The 20,927-nt window shown below is 39.5% G+C and overlaps 1 protein-coding gene across 1 annotated transcript; it reads left to right on the plus strand.

Annotated features, from left to right (window-relative positions):
* The first annotated feature begins 886 nt into the window (after positions 1-886).
* On the plus strand, positions 887-20,914 carry SDCBP (syndecan binding protein). The gene is made up of 9 exons (XM_089517358.1): positions 887-1,024; positions 10,622-10,687; positions 13,048-13,126; positions 15,390-15,499; positions 16,328-16,486; positions 17,167-17,342; positions 17,844-18,015; positions 18,530-18,621; positions 20,014-20,914. Exons 2-9 carry the CDS (start codon positions 10,637-10,639, stop codon positions 20,066-20,068), a joined length of 894 nt encoding a protein of 297 aa, XP_089373484.1. The 5' UTR covers positions 887-1,024; positions 10,622-10,636; the 3' UTR covers positions 20,069-20,914.
* The last annotated feature ends 13 nt before the right edge of the window (positions 20,915-20,927 follow it).

Genomic DNA, 20,927 nt, shown 5'->3' on the forward strand with positions numbered 1-20,927 from the left:
CCTCCTGTGGAATCATGGGATTTGTAGAAATCTCAGCCAGAGAGCTCTTAGGCCTCAGTAAACTATAACCCCCAGAATTCCATCGGAGGCAGTCATAGTAATTAAGGTGTAATAATAGCCCTACAACAGTGTAGTGTGATTTTGACCATTGGACCAAACTGTTGGCCAATATCCCACCCCACTGCAGTATTATAGTGCTATTCTTCCATTTTAATGGGGTTTGTAGCTGTTGATCAATATCACCTTTGGTCAGTATCACTCTGCTACACTGGTGTAGGACTTTATCACATGGGGAAAATTGGGGTAGGGTAGCAGGGTTAAACAGCGATTATTCCATGAAAATCGCACAATCACAATTAACATTTTCTCACACATCAGAATTAAAGTGCTATTATCCCAGGAATAGTTGTGATATTGACCATTGGACAGTGTTGTGAGATACTATTGGTCAGTATCACACTAGACTGGTCTAATTTGAATCTTCCTCTTTAAATACTCTGGCTGCCTCCTGTGGAATTCTGGAGTTTGTAGTTGGTCAATATCACCCTTGGTCAATATCATACATATAATATGACTAGCACTATCGTATATATATATATATATATATATATATATATATATATATATATATATGAACATCACACACACACATACATACATATATATATATATATATATATATATATATATAATATGATCGTGCTATTCTTCCCCTTTAACAACTCTGGCTGCCTCCCGTGGCATTCTGGGGCTTGTAGTTGTTCACTTGAGGAGGCCTTAAAGAGACCTCCCTCCCTCCCTCCCTTTTACTCCTTCAAGGGTTTCGCCACTCCTGTCACGCGCGCCGCGGAGGGTGGCGCATGCGCAGGAGGCCCTCGGCCCAGCTGTTTGCGCTTAGTCCTCCTCTCTCGGCCCCTCCCTGCTGCTCCTTCGGGCAGAGGCCGAAGAAAGAAAGGCAGCGCCTCAGTCTCGCCTTCGGCAGCGTTTAACGGTCCGGAAAGGAGAGCCCTCCCTCAGCCGCCCGGTGAGAGAAAGGAAAGCGAAGCGGTTAGAAAGACTCTACACAACGGAGAGAGAATCCAGCTTGGCAGCGCTTTGTGTGGCTCTTTGCTATGGAATTCTGGGAGTTGGAGTTTGTTGTGGGGCCCACAGCGGAGCTCTGCTCTGCTCCGCTCTGGGCCCACAACAAACTCCAACTCCCAGAATTCCATAGCAAAGACCCACACAAAGCGCTGCCAAATCGGGTTATCTCTCCAGTGTGGACGCAGTCTAAATTTGGGGGCGTGGGAGGGAAGCGTCGAGGGGCTTTGACTCCTTACAGAAGGACTCCATTTCCGGTTCCTTTACGCAGGATGTTGACTCAAAGGGGGACAAGGAAGCTGGTCTTTGTGCGTGGCAGGCAGGCAGGCAGGAGGCTCCCCGTTCCTGCGGGTGTGGACTGGCCTTGTCCCTGGGAGTTGGCCTGATCTCCTCCTCCTTCCCTTTCTCCCTCTTCTCCTCCTCCTCCTCCATTGGACGCTATCAGACAAGGGAAATTGGGAGTATAATCCAATGGCAATCCGAATTTAGCCATCATGGGGTTTAACGTTATTGCGTCATGGACTGCCACATGCAATTCCAGGCAATGGGAAGCTATTTCCAGGCAGTGGGAAGTCAGTTCGAACGCAATTCGAATTCACATGAATGCGTTCTGGCCCCACTTTCTGTTCATTCGAGATTAAGAGAACTTAAGAGAACTTAATGATAACCTCCATTGTCCCACTAAGCAAGAGACACCCATCTAATTCATGTTTTCTCCTCCCTGACCCCCGTGAATGTGGAAACACTGCCAGTAAAGAACCACTGTTCTTCTTGCCTCCCTAGGCATCTCCAGGGCAACTCTGTGGTCAACATCTGTCGGATGTGGATCATAGAATCATGCTGGAAGAAGACCTTTACTTGGGCGCTCCCAAAGCCAATGCCTTAAACTCCTTAGAGATCCGATTCTGTCAATCACAATATGAAATCTAGATGGGACCCACACACATGAGATACTGGATGGTTGTGTGTCCTGTTACTGTGAGAGAAGGAAAATGACTTACTACAGTTTTCTCAAAGGCAGTAGCTTTTTGCCTTGCAAATTATTATTATTATTATTATTATTATTAACCTTTATTTATAAAGCACTGTAAATTTACACAGCGCTGTACATAAATTTTTAGTCAGACGGTTCCCTGCCCTCAGGCTTACAATCTAAAAGACACGACACAAAAGGAGAAGGGAGTGGTGTTGGGGAATAGGATCAGGAAGCTTAAATGAAATGTAAAGTTTGTTTCCTGGACTGAATCTGCTCGCACCATCTGGATGAACACCCTTCCATGCCATCTCAACTAAGGACTGCAACTACAGCATCTTGACCAAGATCAAGGCTTTGACTAACATTGTCATTTCCCCCCTCCTGTATCATTTTAAACACCTTTGCATGATAAAGAAGCCAGTGGAGCTTTGAAAGCTTGTGAAATGTATAATGTGCATTTTGGTTTGCCCAGTAAAGGTTTGCCCAGTAAACTCTCTTGTGGATTCTGGATGATACTGTACCTTACAATTTTGTCTGTTTCTGAAAAGGTGTGTAATCCCTCATCACAGTTTTTAAAGTTTCTGAGACTCACCTGCACCCCCAAATTGTTTCTGAGAGAAGATTTGTATTTGGACAAACTTTGCTTTTGTTTGAAATACATCCCACTTCCCCTTAGGAGTGAGCCAGCATGGTGCAGTGGTTTGAGTGTTGGACTATCAATCTGGAGACCAGGGTTTGGATCCTACTTAGCCATGGAAACCCACTGGGTGACCTTGGGCAAGCCACTCTCTGTCTCAGGGAATGATGGGTTCACTTTAGGGTCACCATAAGTTGGACACAACTTGACATCACACAACAAGAACACAACAATGAGACCCTTAGGAAGCATCATTAGCAATTTTGTCCGTTTTTTCTGAATCCCCTTTGCACCCTACTGTTTGAGGCCCAGGAGAGATCTGTTTTTGGAAGTAAAGGTTTTTGGAAGCTGTGGCTATGCCATGCAAAATTTTGTACACCTTTATCATGTTCCCGTCTTCCCATTTTTCTAAGCTAAAATGGGTGCGGAGTGTGTGGACCGCACCAGGTGACTCCCTAAGAGGGGTGACACCACTGCTCCTCAAACATCTGCTTTTGGGCAGAAACAGGCTGTGGTGTTCGCTTGTGTCCCATTGAAGAGATGGGATGTGGTCCCAGGGTTGTTTTTTAATTACTGTATATACTCATGTATAAGAAATTTAGGCCAGAAATTGACCCAAAACCCTGAATTGACTTATCCACGGGTCAATGTAAATACTGCATCTTAACTCTTATTTAAAAGAAAAAAACTATCTCCTGGTTTTCTTTAAGAACATCACCTTTTGCCAATTTTTCATTCCAGCCACATGAAATGATTCAATAACATCCAAAAACCACCAGTGATAACTTTATTGGGACAGCCAAAATTCACAATATACATGTAGCAAGCTTTTGAATATCTACTGGCTTATATATCAGGCAAAGGTGTTAAAAATGATACTGGGTGCGGGGTGGGAATGAAGGCCTGCATTTTGCTGTTTTTGTTCTTAGTTCAAATGGTGTGGAGGGATATCTCTTGCAGGCTGGACCCTCCTCCTTCTGGCTGTGTTGCAGCAGGGAGAGTCTCAAAGTCCAGGAAATTTAGGCCTGTTACAGACTGCCAAAATAAAGCTGCTTCGGGTCTCTTTGGAGGTATGCTGTTTAAATGATGCATGCATCCTAAGAATCCGGAAGCTGCACCAAAGCTGCACTCCAGTGCTTAGGAATGGAGTGTGGCTTTGGCGTGACCTCCGGACTCTTAGGACCCATGCTTCATTTAAATAGCATACCTCCAAAGAGACCCGAAGCAGCTTTATTTTGGCAGTCTGTAACAGGTCTTAACATTCATTTGCAGCACAAAAAGATACTTCCTTTGCAATCCAATATGTCTCTATCCATGGCCAACATGACTGCCCGTGGATGTTTACATGAAATTATGTGTATGTCTTGCGAATGATATTTTAATTTAATGGTCTAATTTTAATTTTGCTAGTTGCTTTATATCACAGCTCTTGTCATGACATTCAGTGAGATGCAAGAATTAGGATTTGAGTAACATTAGTACAAAAAACATGACTAAGGATTCTGTATGGTGTGCTATCGGAGGAGGTCAATGTGGGAGAGACACCATTAGTTACTGCATCAGATGACGCCAACCAGAGTGACGCTATTGCCTAGACTTATGATATATAAGCCAGTTCCATAGGGAATCATTGCAGACCAGGGAGATAACCACAGTCATCAATTTCAGTCAGCCCCACCACCACTGGGCATTATTACTGCTACCCATATGCAGAGGGTACTCTTTTCCAATCATAATTCTCCCACTTAAGCAAGCAGGAGAAACCTTTGCTTCTGGCCACACTAAAACCTAAAGATTCCACTTTCTTTATCCTCATGCCGCCCCCACCCCAAAGTCTATGCAGACAAAGGAAACTCCTTTCTTCCAGCAATGCCAAGACTGCAGTTGCTTTGTCCCACTCCCCCACTTAGGCAGGTAAAGGAGACACAATCCAGTCAGTTTATATTATGCCAAAACTCCAACTCATCTCACCTCCCTCATACATGAACCTCTCCTGCCTCACTCAACTGCTCAGGTGTTCTTGGGGAGCTATGCATTGTGGATGAGACTTTTTTTCTGGAGAGCTATAAAACTAAAATGTGCCATGTGGGGGTAATGTAAATTGTACTTGCCTGTACTTCTTAAGGTATGATGACCAGAGCTCTGTGTGAATGCAGCATATAATTGTACAAAACATAGATATTTGTGGTTTTATTTTCAGTTCCTTTCCTAGCAGTCTTCACAGTTCCATACTGCGTAAACATGTATATTGAGCTATCCACCTCAACCATCATTTGCTATCATTGCCAGATCATAGCCTTTTAGTATATATGTGATGTTAGGAATTTTTTTGCCTCTGCCTGTGCACATCATTACAAATGTTTACATTGAAGTCCCATCGCCGTTTTAATTCGCTCTGCAATTTTTGTTTTGTTTTAAGTACCTTAAAGAATTCTATTTGTCCAGCTCATTTTTCATCCCAATCTATATACCATTTATTGTTATTGTGTGCCTTCAAGTCATTTCTGACTTACAGCGATCCTAAGGTGAACCTATCACAGGGTTTTCTTGGCCAGATTTGTTCAAAGGAGGTTTGCCATTCACTTCCTCTGAGGTTGTGAGAGTGTTATTTGCCCAAGGACACCCAGTGGGTTTCATGACTGAGTTGGGAATTGAACCCAGGTCTTCAGAGTCGTAGTCCAACACTCAAACCACTACACAATGCTGGCTCTCCGTAGCATTTATGGACATGTTAAAAAGAGCCAGTTCCAGTAAAGATCCTTTGGAAATCCTGATTTTTATAGTCTGACATTGCAAGATATGTCCACACATCTCTGCTGTCTGTCTTCAGTATAACTAGTTACTGATGCAAAAGGGAACCTCTTCTCTAATGACTACTATATTTGATCTACTTTGATGCGGATACCATTTGGACTTTGTGGCTTGTTTTCATTTTTGTCAGTGTAGTCTAGAATTTCATCACTTATCACCACTATTTGTCTCTGTTCCTTGGTCTGTCTTCATGAGAATATTAGTTGAAGCATGGATATCTGATCTACATCTTAGGAAGTGAAGACAGATAAGCTTCTCTGTAGTCTCATCATCTTCCTTTAGTACTCTTTTAACAGTCCCCCTTCTAGGTGACTTCCTGCTTCTAATATATAAAAATAATTATTGTTTATTCTTGGTATCAGTAGATACATTTCTCAGTCCTTTTCTGTGATCCTTCTTAATAGCTTGCACTTCTTGGTTAGGCAAAAATCATATTCTGAGGCAAACATTAAAATAACTTTCTTGACATCAAGTATTAACTATGCAGATTAATGCACAATTAATAATTGTGAGGTATTCTGGAGAGTTTTGGCTTTTCTCTGGCAGTATCTTTTTATCAATCCTTTTTTAAGTTATTGTGACTGTGTTGGATTTCTCTAGCCATGTCCACTTAATATATGAATTAAATTTGATACCATTGTGGTCATTGTTTGCTTCCAATTGGTCCAACAACATTCTTTCTTGTCTTGGGCATTATTTAAGGTTAAGTTAACAATCACTTTCCCTCTGATTCATGATCAGCTGTTTCAGTGTACAGTCGTTTAAGGTATTCAGGAATTCTTAACCCTTTGTCATTATTTGAATTTACACTTATCCAGTTATGTTGGGGTAATTTGAGTTGCTCATTACAACAGTACATCTTCATCTGGATGCCCTCCTGATGTCATTCTCCATTTCAAGATCCTTCTGAGTATCTTGGTTGGGCAATAATAGCATGTCTCCAACACTAAATTAATTTTCTCCATCCAAAGTAATTTTGTCACCTACAATAATTATGTGGAGGAATCGGCCTTATTAAGCTTTCTAGTTTACATTCTGTTTTCTTTAATGAGCACAGCAGTAGCATCCCAGTATATCCGTTTCTGAACGTGCCTGTAGAATTTATATGCATGGGTGATGGTGTGCTGCTAGTTTTCCTTATTGTAACAAGTTTCCATTATGCCTATTATATCTGTTTCTTCCTCTAAAACTAAACTAAAATAACTAAATTGATACATGGTGCCCTTCTCCAAATCCCCACACCATGCCCTTCTTAATATGTGGGATTTGTCCCCACCCCTTCATAGAGGGTTCTTAGCAGGCTGTGGTGTGTGGCCATGAGATAGTGGGCTTGCTGCTCCCAGCACGCCATGTCCTTTGCTGGGAAGGAAGGATGCAGCATATTGGTTTGGCCTGAGGATCTTAAAACTTTGGCAGGCTTATATTACGTAAAAGATAAATTATTTTGGATAGCCTGGAACCTAGCCATATAAGGTTTCTTAGGTTATAATAAGCACTTTGTATTGTGTCTGCAAACAAACTGGTAGCCAGTGAAGCTAGCTATTTATTTGCCCACTTACATATCTGTGGACATTTGAGTGCTTTACATAAGTATTACATGTAGAGCAGTCTCTTCAGAAAGGCCTAGAAGATAGCAGACACAGAAGGTGTTGGGGAGCCATATGGCTGCAGATGGTGGTGGGTGTTGCACTCTGTGTGCAAAAGCCACTTGGTTATCGCACAATTGTTAAAGCATCCCAGAATTTTTATTTATCTCAATAACAGATACGTTGTGCCTTCAGTATAAAACATATATAATTAGACCTGAGCTTTCACATTGCACTGTTATTATTTGTATTAAAACAGAAGGATGGATTCTATTTTTTTCTACGTTTGATTTTAGATAACTCAATGTATGTATGGCAGAGCCATTAATTCATTTCTATGAGACTGTTATGTTTGGAATGTGAAGTACTTTTACATAACAGTTGAGAAACAATTAGACTTTTATATCTGATTTTTTTTTAAAAAAAAAAAGCAAATTGTACCTGCTCTGTGTCCTCAAAAGTGTTGGACTAAAATAGCCAGTGGTGAATGGTCAGGGATTCTGGGGCTTTCATGTTCTGCTGTATTCTTATGGCCCTTTTCTACTCTGTCCCTGTTTGAGAAATCAAATGTATTTTTGTCCTCATTTCTTAGGATGATTCATCCTGAACTGGTTTTCCCCAGCATCTGTTTGCTTTTTCCAAGGGTCAGTTTAAGTAAATGCTGCTCCGTTGCCTCTTTGATATTAAGTACTGAGAGTTTGGTGCAAGGGGAGTCTGCCTCTTTTTTTATACATTCCCTGTTGCCCAAAGAATGTAAACTTATCACTAGAATATAAGCCAATACTATAGCACTGTGTGCATCTATACTCCTCAGCTTCACCTGTCAAGCTGTGCATGGAACTGGAGCACATACCCACAACTTACCGTATTTTCATTAGACTACTAGTTGTACATGTGATGTTCTATTGAATATACTGGATAGCCTCTGAACCCTGCTGACTTTGAAGCTTCATAGTTTTTCTTTAATTGGCCTGATTTAGCAGAAAAGCAAAGTTATTTACTATCAGAATGGGGAACAAGCTTCTTGCTGTGTTGCCAAATTCACAGGGATATTTAACTTTCCTTGTGCTGAGATGCTTCGATAGCTGGAGCTTTCCTCCTTGCTTCTAAAGTTTAGGCCCAGATAGCCAAAATGAATTATGGAACCTTATTTGGAAAAAGTTTAGAGGTTTTTACAGATAGAAATTGGTCTCCCAAATGTGTCTTCTGGAACTTTAAACCAGATATTAAAGCTGGGGAAAGGTCTTGTTTGTATAACAGGAAGTAATAATCTGGAGAGAACTGAAACTTTGGCACATGCTTAAGGATCTTTATTTCCTTAGATCTGTATCCATTGTGTTTTGTGTGTGTTGTTTTGGGGGAACTGAAGGTTCTGGCCAGTCACCAGGCATCTCCATGGTTACGTGCAAATCCTGAAATAATAAGAGTTTGGTTAGTTAGAAAGCTTTTCTTTCCCAGTGCCAAATATTAACATAAGGTTAAGTGAGTATGTGGCCCATTAGTAGGTTTGAGGGTTTATATGGATTCTTCACATTTTTTTGTATATCTAAAATGGTTTAAATCTTTTTTTTTCCTTATCTGTGCTCCAGCACTGGAGGGAAAATTACTCCCCCCCCCCCCTAGTTGCCAGGGTTTGAGATACATGAAGGCTGTATGGTAAAAACAGAGAGAAAGTGACTGACCCGCTAGAGTGTGCCAGTCCACTATTGGAGGGTTTCTTGTCAGATAGGTATTTGGAGGTTGTTAATGAATCCTTCTCTTTTTGCTCCCATGTTGTACAGAAGAAGAAGGACTGTTATCCAGTAAGCTGTTGGAAAAAAAAGGGTGGAAGGAACATTCTGAACTTGGCAGTTCTCCCTATTGTACACTTATTTAAATTTCCAGTACAAACAACTCTCAGGTGATAAAGGCAATAATGGAGATGCAACTAGTTCATATCAAGAGCCCTGGTGGCGCAGTGGTTAAATGCCTGTAGTGCAGCCACTCACTCACAAACCATAAGGTTGCGAGTTCAATACCAATCAGGGGCTCAAGCTTAACTCAGGCTTGCATCCTTCTGAGATCCCTAAAATGAGTACCTAGATTGTTGGGGGCAATTGACTTACACTTTGTAAACCGCTTAGGGAGTGCTTAAGTGCACTGATAAGTGGTATAGAAATGTACTTGCTATTGCTGTGGAAAACTAGAGCTACTGCTGTCCAAGAAACAAAAAATAAAAATTTAAATTAAAAAATAATAATTTAAAATTAAATAATACCTGAGAGTGATAGATAATGACTGAGTGGACAATGTAGCAGATACTGACTTTCAACTTGCACAGTGCTCTTTCTATTTAATTTTGAATAATGAAAGGATACGCCAGCTGCGCCCCTTCCTAGACCTAGAGGACCTAAAGATGGTAGTGCATGCGCTGATAACCTTAAGGCTGGACTTCTGCAATGTAGTGTATATTGGGCTATCTCTGTAACAAGTTTGGAAACATCCGTTTGTTCAAAACACATCAGCCAGATTGATTCCTGGGACATCCAGGGGTGATCACATTACATCAGTATTAAAATCCATTGGCTGCCAATTCCAGGCAAGGTACAAAGTATTGGTTGTTACCTTTAAAGCCCTACATGGTTTGTATCCATGTTAACTACAGGATCACCTTCTCCCATATAATCTGCCCCGTACATTCAGGTCCTCTGGCTGACATTTACCCCAGTCAGCCAGGACTAGGCTGGCAACTGTTAGCTAGAGGACGTTTTCTTCAGCCACCCCTAGATTGTGGAATGACCTGCTGGAAGAGATTTGACAGCTGAATACACTGTCTGAATTCAAAACAGCATTAAAGACCAGTCTCTTCTGGCAGGTTTACCCAGATGATTTTTAAATTGTGAATTCTAAATAATGAATTTTAAATGTGGGTTGTTTTAATATGTATATATCTTGTCCTTTTAGTATTGTATCCATGTCCTTTTAAATTGATGTGTTTTAACTGATGTAGTGTGTTTGTTAATTGTTGTTGTTCCCCACCTCGATCCATGGTGAAAGATGGGTAAGAAATATTATTAGTATTATTTATTATTATTAGTTATGAAATGCATCTCTGCAAGCTATATCTGCATATATACAATAGTTAACCTCCAAAACTCAGCCATCTATGTGAGGAGCATACATTAAGAATTCAATTATATAGTGTAGGAAATAAATGACTTTCCAGGTGATGTTGGACTGCAACTCCAATCATTACTTACTATTGGCTATTCTGGTTAATGCTGATGGAAGTTGTGGTCCAACAATATCTGGAAAGCCACATGTTTCCCACTCAGGATGTAGATATTAAGCTGGGTGCAAGCACTAGAAAATATAGTTGAACTTATTTCTAGGTGAATGTGTTTCAAATCATATGTACTATCCTTTACATAGTGACCTGTGAAATGATTTACATTTAGTACCAAGCAAAAATATCTAGAAACTGAAAATTGCTATCACAAATGGATATAAGAATCATTTCAGGATTCCTTTTTGTGTTTTTTTTCTCTCCAGTGAAATTATTGGAAAATGTCTCTGTATCCTTCTCTGGAAGATTTGAAGGTAGACAAAGTAATTCAGGTACGTCAGCGTTCATCTTATAATGGAAATTAATTTTGGTAGAAGAGTGGGAACAGAAAACCTCATATTAGTTAGAAAATTTAACTTCTGAAATAAGTTCTGCTGTACATTATATGACAGGAAGGGACTCCCCACCCTTACTTGACTTAACCTCATTTGTGAAAAGGGGGGAGGAGGGAACCCCTGGCTGTCTCCAATCAGAGGACAGATCTTCTCATTCATACTTGCCTTTCCATTTGGCTTCCAAGGCCAGTGCCACACAGGGGAATTCCTGATGTTCTCTGTGATCCCTGTTTGGAGCAGAGCTTCTGTTTGCAGAAAAAACGTGGGGTGGGCAAAGATTCCCAGACCATGCACTAGGAATCAGGTTTACCCATGCTATGAAAATTTCTAGGTTGGGTTTCAGGCATTTGGGTCTTCATGCAGAATCACTTACCTTGTCAAAGAGGGAGCTAAGCAGATAATTATCACTGTCTATGTCTGCTCTCCTTTTGCCTCACCACATGGTTAAAATGAGAAGAGGAACAATCCTGGCTGCAGTAGTGGCTAGAAGTTCCTGCAGATGTTGCAACCAAAGAGCCTGTTGATGTTGGGATGTGGCCACATCTGGTGCCAACTGGCCTACATAGGGCTAGGGATCTGACCCGGTACCATAAACTGGTTCCTAACTGTGTTTTATGGTACTAAAATATATTTGTATAAATGTTAGCTTTCATTACATGTATACCTTCATGGTTGCAGTAATTATCTTGAGTACAGTGTCCTGTCAGCATAGGCTTGCACCAAGCAAAGTTCTGGCTTACTGTTACTTAACTTCTGCCCTAGTCTTCCTCTACTCCAAATGCCATGTCACAAATTACTTTTTAAATTCCTTTTGTTAGATAAGTAGGTTTCCATGTGGCTTTTAGGAGTGATGTTTAAGATGCCCAAGTCCAAAGTCTCCTAGGTATATGGTGCTAAGGAGATGAATAGTTTCTTTGAATCTGGGTATCAGGGTATTTCAGTTTGTTCCCAAAATTTGTTGTGTGGTGGTCAAGCATAATCTTGTCAAGGAAATCCAGAGGTAAGTAAGGGGTGAACTAAGGTTAGTTGACCAGTATTGTGAGCTGGTAGAGATAAGCTTTCAGGGTGCATTTTTGCTTATTACAGAATAGTCCTTTATAGCAGCAAGGATAGCAAACCAAATGGAAATAAAATATGATTAAGGCACCCTTTAAACTACATAGAAAAGGAAACAAAATTACAAATCTTGCACAAAGAACTTTTAGAAAGAAGGGGCCATAACTGGAAAGGCCTCTCTTGTATTAACAAATCTAATGTATGATTAGTTAATTGCAGTATAATAGATCTTAACAGTCATAATTTCCATGAACAGTGTCCCCCTCTCATTTCAACCCCCCCCCCATTTTTTTGGTCAGGGGGAAAAGGCAGCATTAATTGAATCCTGAAATAAAATAAATTAACCTTTATTACAGATGATGTATTCAGGAGTATATGTGTTGATTGTGCAGAAAAACAGAACAAAATCCAAAAAACAGTAATACTTTTGTTGGGCCACCTAACATGCAACTAAAATTAAGATAGTCTGGAGGGTTATCAATGCAGGCAGAAGCCACTTCCCTTTCTTGGCCTTGTGGGAACCATGGACAAAGGGCAGTAAAATGCAGGCAATAAAATTTCAAATTCATTAGCAGCAACAGCATACAAATTTCCATTGAAACTCAGGTAAACTCTCACCTGTATGAAACTAACTGCCCCTTTCTAAGGCAGAGAACATTCAGTTATGTTCTCTTTGCCTTGCATAGGACAGACTTTACATGGATCTCAGTGGAAGTTACTTTGCTACTCCTAATAGGTTTGAAATTTCATTGCCTGTGTTTAACTGCCCTTTGTCCCCAGTTCCCACATGGCCAAGAAGGGGAGCAGCCTCAGCCTGCATCATTCTTAACTGACAACAGAAATAACATATGAGATGACAGTCTGTGTCTCTAACATTGTCACTTTTCTTCTCCTGTATGGTTTTTAACATCTTTGCCTGATTAAGAAGCCAGTGAAGGTTTGAAAGCTGGTGGGATGTGTTTTGTGCATTTTAGTTGTCTCAATAAAGGTATCACTGTCTTGTGGATTTTGGATTTTATTGCAAAATAAAATTTATTGCAATTTGTCCATGTTATACATAATTCAGATCTTGGACATGGGCTTCATTAAACCATGTTGCTTTACACAGTTAGGAAATTAATGTAGACATGATTAAGTTATACATTTGTTGGAAAAATTATATAAGATCATTATATTTTTGTAGTTTTAAATAAACTCCACAAAATATAGATTATTTCATCTTCCTCCTTCTACTTTTGTAGGCCCAGACATCTTTTGCTTCAAACCCAGCTAATCCAGCAATTCTATCTGAAGCCTCAGCACCTGTCCTTCAAGATGGAAGTAAGTGATTTTGGTGGGGGGGGGGGGAAGTATCACACAAACAACATTATTTTTTTAAAAAAAATAAAGCAAGGCAAGAAATTCAGTCCAATTAACATCAAAAACAAATTACAGCAAAAAGAATTGGTCGGATTCTCGACACTATGCACTCTAGCAGTTACATCAGTTCTTACAAAACAGTTCTTTTATGCATCCTATTCCTTCTTGTGATCTTACTATTCATAGTCCAAATGTGTATCTGTTTTCCAAAGATCTCTAAATCACAGAGACTTCAGAGATGGCTAGAAAAGATATGTATATATATCAAATGCATATCCTATTTTTCTGCCAAAAAGCACTGAAGGCAGCTAGCAGGAGTAACAGATTAAAACATAGAAACAGAGTTAACTACATCAGTAGAAATAAAGCACCAACCTAGTCAGACTTCATTTAGCACCAACCCATTCAAATGCTAAAGAGATAGTTGAATGTACAGATCTTTGCCAGCTGGCAGCAAGGCAAAGGAAAGGAATTCTCATGTTCCTTAGGGAGTTCCAGAGTCTGAGAGTTTTCATTTGCATCCCCATCATCTCTGATGCCATGTAGGACTGAGAGAAGGGACGGTTAAGAGGTGATATGATAGCCCTGTTTAAATATTTGAAGAGATAGCATATTGAGGAAGGAGCAAGCTTGTTTTCTGCTGCTCCAGAGAACAGGACCTGCAACAATGGATGCAAGCTACAGGAAAAGAGATTCCACCTCAGACAGTAAGGGCTATTCGACAGTGGAACACACTCCCTCAGAGTGTAGTGTAGTCTTAGTGCAGTCTCCTTCCTTGGAGGTCTTTCAACAGAGGCTGGATGGCCATTTGTTGGGGATGCTTTGAGAGTTCCTGCATGGCAGGGGGTTGGACTGTATGGCCCTTGTGGTCTCTTCCAACTCTACGATTCTATGATTCTGTCTCCTCCCCCTGGATCTTAAAGCAGAAGAGGTGTATGTGGGAGACAGTGTCTTTCAGATAACTTGATCCCAAGTATTACATGTCAAAAACAGCACTTCTGTTTAAGCCAACACCAGCTATGGAAGCAGCTGTAACAAGAAAGTCCCATTTCCTTGTAAATGCTCTAATCAGCAGTTTGACTATAGCCTTCTAGACCAACTGATGTTTCTGAGCACCTTTCCTAGTCGACCACTCAAATTGCCCAATGCAGCATAAGAGTTCTGTAGGTGAGATTCTGCTACAGCTCCCCTCTCACAACTTCCAGGAATCACCATCTTATTGTAAAAGTCCCATTGAATGGTCAATCTATTGTTGGTGGTGAGCAGGGATCACACGAATATCTGCGTAAGCCTCATAGCCAGGTGTAGACCAGTGACATTATATCCACTGAGGTCCTCTGGAAATCTAAGTAGATGATGTCGTCAGTCTGCATCTGGCTATGGGCATCTCCCATAGGAAGATGCTTCTTCATTCTGAATGGGATGGTTGTTCAGAATGCTTATTTCAGAAAATCAAGGCCTGAGGAGACTGCTCATTGCAAAGTGTGGAAGAAAATAACAGCATCCACAATGAAAAAAGAGATAATTCAGGTATAAGGGACATTGCTTATATATGCCACTAATTGGATGCTGGCCAGAGTGTGTTACAGTAGAGCAAATGTAATGTAATTAAAGTGTTTATCACTGGCTAGTTCAGACATTTCCAGGATTGGTACAGTTGGAAGGCAAGGCTTATTTATGTAGTACTGCTAAAGTAATTGCTAAATATTGGCCTCGTTATTATATGAAAAAAGGGGAACTGTGTCAGTTTTAATAATTTAAAAAAATTACCCACCCAGCCTAGTGTTGCATTTAGAAAATAATATGCTGTTTTATTTGCTGCATATTAGGACTGGTCCTCCTTGATCCTTTCTAGGAATGGCAGGGCAGCATTAGAAATATGTTCTTTCTTATACTGTACAGTGAACTCCTTACAGTGGGATCACTTTGGAATAGGGTAGAATGGTATACGTTTGTGCTTTTCAATTTGGCTTTCCAGTATGAACCAGTTTTCTCTACCATAGATGGACTGAGAGAAGAGATGCTAGCCAGGGATATGAATACACTGTATTAATACATACATCTGCAGGTGCTACACATACTTTCTGTAGCAGAAGGAATTTCTCAAGTCTTGAATTGCTCTTGATTGCATTTTGTGTACAGGACAGATCTTCTCAATTGGCACATGATATTGATGATTTTAGTACTGATAAAATTTTATCACTGTGTTTTAAACTTCCTTTAGGCTTATATCCCAGATTGTATCCCGAACTTTCCCAGTATATGGGGTTAAGCCTGAATGAAGAAGAGATACAGAGAAATATGACAGTTGTTCCTGCTGCAAATTCTCAACAGGTAAGTGTCAGTGTAATGACAAGTAGATTTTACATCATTTAAGCTTTTGTGGACTGAGCTACTGCTTTTTTTAAAGCAAGAAACTTTAGATTACCTGAATGCTAAGCAATTTCTCCCATCCTTAGTTGTCCTACTTTCTCCCTGTTAAAAGTGCCTTGTAAAAGCAATTGATATGTATACTCAGCTTGAAGCTACCCAATTATTTGGCTCTGTGCTGAGAGAAAGACAGGATATAAATTGGATAAATAAATAAGTTACATGATGGCTGTACTTGTTAGCATCCTAGCATGCTGAAGTCATGCTTTTTTATTATTATTTATTATGGTATTTATACCCCGCTCTTCAGCCCTAGGCTACCAGAGCAGCTTACAATTATTATTTTTGATTAGATGGTTCCCTGCCCTCAGACTTACAATCTAAAAAGACACAAAAGGAGAAGGGAAAGGGGATCAGGTCCATCAGTTCTTCTCTCCCTCTGAGGCCTGGACCAAGGCAGATGGACTAGAGGAAGGGCTCTTCCTCTTAAAGATAGGCCTGATGGCTTTGGGCCTGTCTTTCCACTCCTTCCTAGGCCGGATGGAGACAAATGCCATGGAGGGAGGGCTCTGCTTCTTAAGGATAGGCCCGATGGTGCTGGGCCTGTCTTTTCACTCCCTCCCAGGCCGGATGGTGTCAGATGCTATGGAGGGAGGGCTCTTCTTCTTAAGGATAGGCGTCTTAAGGATGTTGTCTGCATGAATTATGAAATTGTTGTCCTGAAATAGCAGATTCATGGATGCCATACTCAAATGAGGCCTATGAATAATATGTAAATTTTCTAATTATCAGATCATTGCAAGGCCTTCAGCAGTGAATTATATGGTGGCTCCTGTAACTGGAAATGATGTTGGAATTCGTCGAGCAGAAATCAAACAAGGAATCCGTGAAGTAATCTTATGTAAAGATCAAGATGGAAAAATCGGTCTTCGTCTTAAATCAGTGGACAATGTATGTATGCTAAATAGGAAGCCTATATTGTCACTTCTGCTACCTAGAGTTGAAAACTGACAAGCTATAGGGTTACTAATCCGCAAGCATACGTCTGTGGATAGTTTTGTTTGCTTTCTTAATGTTTTGACTATCTACTACATGAGGGATGGGGAACCTACTTACACATGTGTAAGACACCAACAAGATCATAGTTGATACAACAGCTATGAGCTTGTTGGTGTCTTACACATGTGTAAGTTTCTCTGTAGAAATGGCTGGATATTTCTGTTCAATGTGGAATGTTGTCTGTATTTAGTTCAAGATTGTGAAAGTGCATTGGTCCTGCGGTACCATTATGCATGGATACTCATTGTGCATCTGGTTGTGCATTTGTTGTTAAATGGATCCTTTTTGCAGATAACAACATTGATTATATTAATTACACAGACAGGCAATGGCTGACTTTCTTTTAGTAACTTAATCACATATTACTGAAATAAGAACTTTGTTTGGGAGGAATGGTCGTTAAGCCAGAATTAAAAAATTATAGCAGCATTAATTGAGATTTAGAACATGCTGTTTAAAAATCAGTAGTTAATTGCCAGTGCACTTGTGCTTAATTATTCTCTTGAAGATTTTTAGAATGCGTTTGATAAAATGGTTGGTTTGTCTTAATGTGCAGCTGTATCTTGGTTTAGGGTATATTTGTCCAGTTGGTTCAAGCAAATTCACCAGCATCACTGTCTGGCCTGCGGTTTGGGGACCAGATTTTGCAAATCAATGGTGACAACTGTGCAGGGTGGAGTTCTGAGAAGGCCCATAAAGTTTTGAAGCAGGTTCCTGGAGAGAGAATTTCAATGATTATTCGTGACAGGTAAACCTTCAGGAAATCTGCTTAACATTTTTTAGGCTGTATTGATAAGGAAAGTACCTAAGATTTTGCTTGAGTCTTTAAAAAAAGCGTGGTATAGTGTGAGATCATTCAGTTCACAAAGATAATGTACTGTATATACTTGACTATAGGATAACCTCTGTACAAGTCAAGGGCAGATTTGTAAAGGATGAAACAAAGGAAAATAATGCCAAAGAACTTACAAAAATCCACCAGACATAACTGTTTGTGCTCACTAAAGACTGAATGGATGAGAGAATAGTGGGGGGGGGGGGGGGAGTGATTCTAGGACAGATTATGTTCTTGCCTTTCACCAGGGGATGGTTCCTTTTTTAAAACAAAAGTTAAAGTATGTACTTAAATTGACCTATGGATAAGTTGACCCTACTTTATTGGGTCAATTTTCTAGACTTATGGGTATATATAGTAATACAATGCCAAACAGTTGCATGCAACCAGTTTTCTTTTTCATTTTAAAAACAGACCTTTTGGGCGAACTATTACCATGCACAAAGACAGCTCAGGACATGTTGGCTTTATTTTCAAAAATGGAAAAATAACATCAATAGTAAAAGACAGCTCTGCTGCTAGAAATGGACTTCTGACTGAACACAACATCTGTGAAATTAATGGACAAAATGTAATTGGCCTCAAGGTATGCACTATGTTTCCTGTCAGTGTATGTGTGTGGGTAAGTTAAAAAAGTAACCAGGAGAATGCACGTTACACTGATGAGGAATGCATGTATGGATATATTTTTCCTGGGCTGTAGACAACAATAAAGGACTAAAACTGACAGTTTAAGAAGGGTTTGGCAGGTTAATTCTTTTATGTGTTCTGCTTTGCTGCTTTAATTTAATTTCTGTAGATACCAGAGATCACTGATATGATAGAACAGATACTGATTAGACAATATGGTTTGCCTATTAGAGATTAATGTTCACGTGTTCTCCAGGAATAATTTCATTGACTCCTAGAGCAGTGGTCTACTTGGCTTTCACATTTAATCGGTGGAACAGCAGCAGTCATTGCGTGTGTGTAGCAGTGGTGAAGCATATTTCTGCCTCCATTAGATTATCACCAGCAGCCATATTCTTCTGTTCTGACAATTTCTTCTGATGCATAAGAAATTGGGTTCCAGGAATTCATAACGTGTTGTATCTTTACAGGATTCTCAAATTGCAGACATCTTGTCAACAGCTGGAAATGTAGTGACCATCACTATCATGCCTTCTCAGATCTTTGAACATATGATAAAGAGGTATGTGTAAAATATTTCTCTGCTCCAAGTAGGTGTAGTAAAATAAACGTTGAGGCTATATTTTGAAAGAATAGAGAACATGCTAAGCATGTTTGGATTCCACTGTTTATTCTCTTGAAATAGGAGGCAATGGGAACCGTCTAATTAAAAATAATAATAATTGTAAGCCGTTCTGAGAGCCTTTAGGGCTGAAGGGCGGGGTATAAATACCATAAATAATAATATCAATAATAATGAATAATTGTAAAACATGTTTTTACTGGAAATTACACCGAAACCATTACAACACACTGGCTTTATCCAGTGTTAAATAGGAATGCAAGGCAAATTCTAGCCAGTTTTAAGCATTTTAGAAGCTATAGAATTAAATGCAATTTAAGCATATACCCATTGTTTAATGGATAAAAGTGAACATCATCAGACTCTTGTATAAGGAAACTTCTCATCAGTGGAGCAGTGAAGTATCAGCAACTCTTTTTCTGCCAGACATCATACTATTAGCAGAAGATAGCAAAGACTTGGAGTGACTACTGGAGAAACTGAAGGAAGTGCAAAGGCAGGTTTACAGTTGAACATTAAGAAAAGATTAATAATGACTACTGATGATTTATGTAACTTTAAAATACACAATGAAGACATTGAGGTAGTGAAAGATTTCCCATATCTTGGCCCTGTCATTAATCAAAATGGGGACTGCAGTAAAGAAGTCAGAAGAAGACTAAGACTTGGAAGGTCAGCTATGAAGGAACTAGACTAAATCTTCAAGTATAAAGATACATCATTAAATACCAAAGTCAGTATTGTCCATGCTACTATATTTCCATTTTCTGTATATGGTTATGAAAGTGGGACAGTGAAGACAACTGATAATAATCTCATTTGAAATCTGGTGCTAGCGAAGAGTTTTTAAGGTACTCTAAACTGCCCAAAAGACAAATCAAATGGGTACAAGAGCAAATCAAGCCTGAACTTTTCCTTCAAAGCCAAGATGACTAAACATTGACTGTTGTGCTTTGCTGAATTCATGAGAAGACATGGCTCACTAGAAAAGAAAATAATGCTTAGCAAAGTAGGAGGCAGTAAGAAAAGAAGATGACCCAATTGTAAGTGGCTAGGCCCTGAGTGCAAGACTTGAGCAGAGTGGGTGATGATAGGGTGATTTAGGGGTCTCACATTCATCAGGTCACCGTATATCAAAGTCAGCTTGATGGCAGTTAAGAACAAATACATTGGGAAACTGATGCAAGTTTTATCAGTAAGCATTTGTTCTACAAACAGATTAATGAATGTAGCAGTTAATTTAGAATTTTGATGTCTATCTTTTGTACTCTTGTGGCTTTGGAATGTTTTTTCCATTTTCTGTTAATCTTAATGATGATTTCTTTTTTTCAGGATGGCTTCAGGCATTATAAAAAGCCTGATGGATCACAGTATCCCTGAAGTTTAAGATTGATTTTGGTGCATATCATGAAGAAACACTGCTGATCATTTTAACTCTGCAACATTTGTTCTGCACATGAGCCTTTCTTTAAAGCCAAGATGAAAGATGCTACATTGAGCATTTGCATTATGTTATGGCTGGGAATGTCCAATTCATATTACGTTGTTCAGATTGCCTTTTGCAGCCTTATGCTAGTTTGATAAAACAAACTATATGTTTTTTCATAAGGTTACGCTGTATAGTTCAACACTTTCTATAAGCCATTGGCATAGGTAATTAATGTATCTTGCAAGTATTAGCATCTGCTATCTTTGATCGAAGTATACAGCTGCTGCTTGTATTTTTTTTTGATACAATTTAGTTTTTCTACTACCGTTTTGTCTGCAGTGATATTTACAATTATGTGTAATGCTAGCTAACTGGTTCTAGTAATCTTGTTTACAAAAGCATGTCAGTTACACTGAGCATAGCTTGTATTTATCATTCCATAGACTTTTTAAATAGTAAATTGTACAGATGAGCATTTACTTGTCTAATCACTTCTTTACAAAATGATTCTAATTTGCTTAAAGTCTGTTGCCTTAACCATCTTAAATGAGAAATAAAAAATAAACTTTTTACAACTGTAGATGCCATTGCACTAATTTTCCCCTTTCTAAGTCTGTAACATGACCAAGGAGGAAGAAGACATTGTTTTTGCCATGGGGAGTCATGGAAACTTTTATGATGCCTCTTGAGCTCAGTATGAAAAAACAGGGCACCATGATACTCTTGCAGATTTCTCAGTCAACAGTAATGTATGGTCGCATAAACTGTATACCTTTCTGAACATTAAAATTAATTTCCCTAAAAGCTCTTGGGGGAT

This window comes from Sceloporus occidentalis, unplaced genomic scaffold (genome assembly GCF_023333645.1).
Source record: "Sceloporus occidentalis isolate IW3139 unplaced genomic scaffold, rSceOcc1.0.p SCAF_3, whole genome shotgun sequence".
Classification (NCBI taxonomy): domain Eukaryota; kingdom Metazoa; phylum Chordata; class Lepidosauria; order Squamata; family Phrynosomatidae; genus Sceloporus; species Sceloporus occidentalis.

Coding starts and splice junctions, on each gene's coding strand:
- SDCBP (XM_089517358.1), top strand. CDS start 10,637: ATGTCTCTGTATCCTTCTCTGGAAGATTTGAAGGTAGACAAAGTAATT. Junction 17,343..17,843: donor TCAATGATTATTCGTGACAG/GTAAACCTTCAG, acceptor TTTTAAAAACAG/ACCTTTTGGGCGAACTATTA. Junction 18,622..20,013: donor TTTGAACATATGATAAAGAG/GTATGTGTAAAA, acceptor TCTTTTTTTCAG/GATGGCTTCAGGCATTATAA.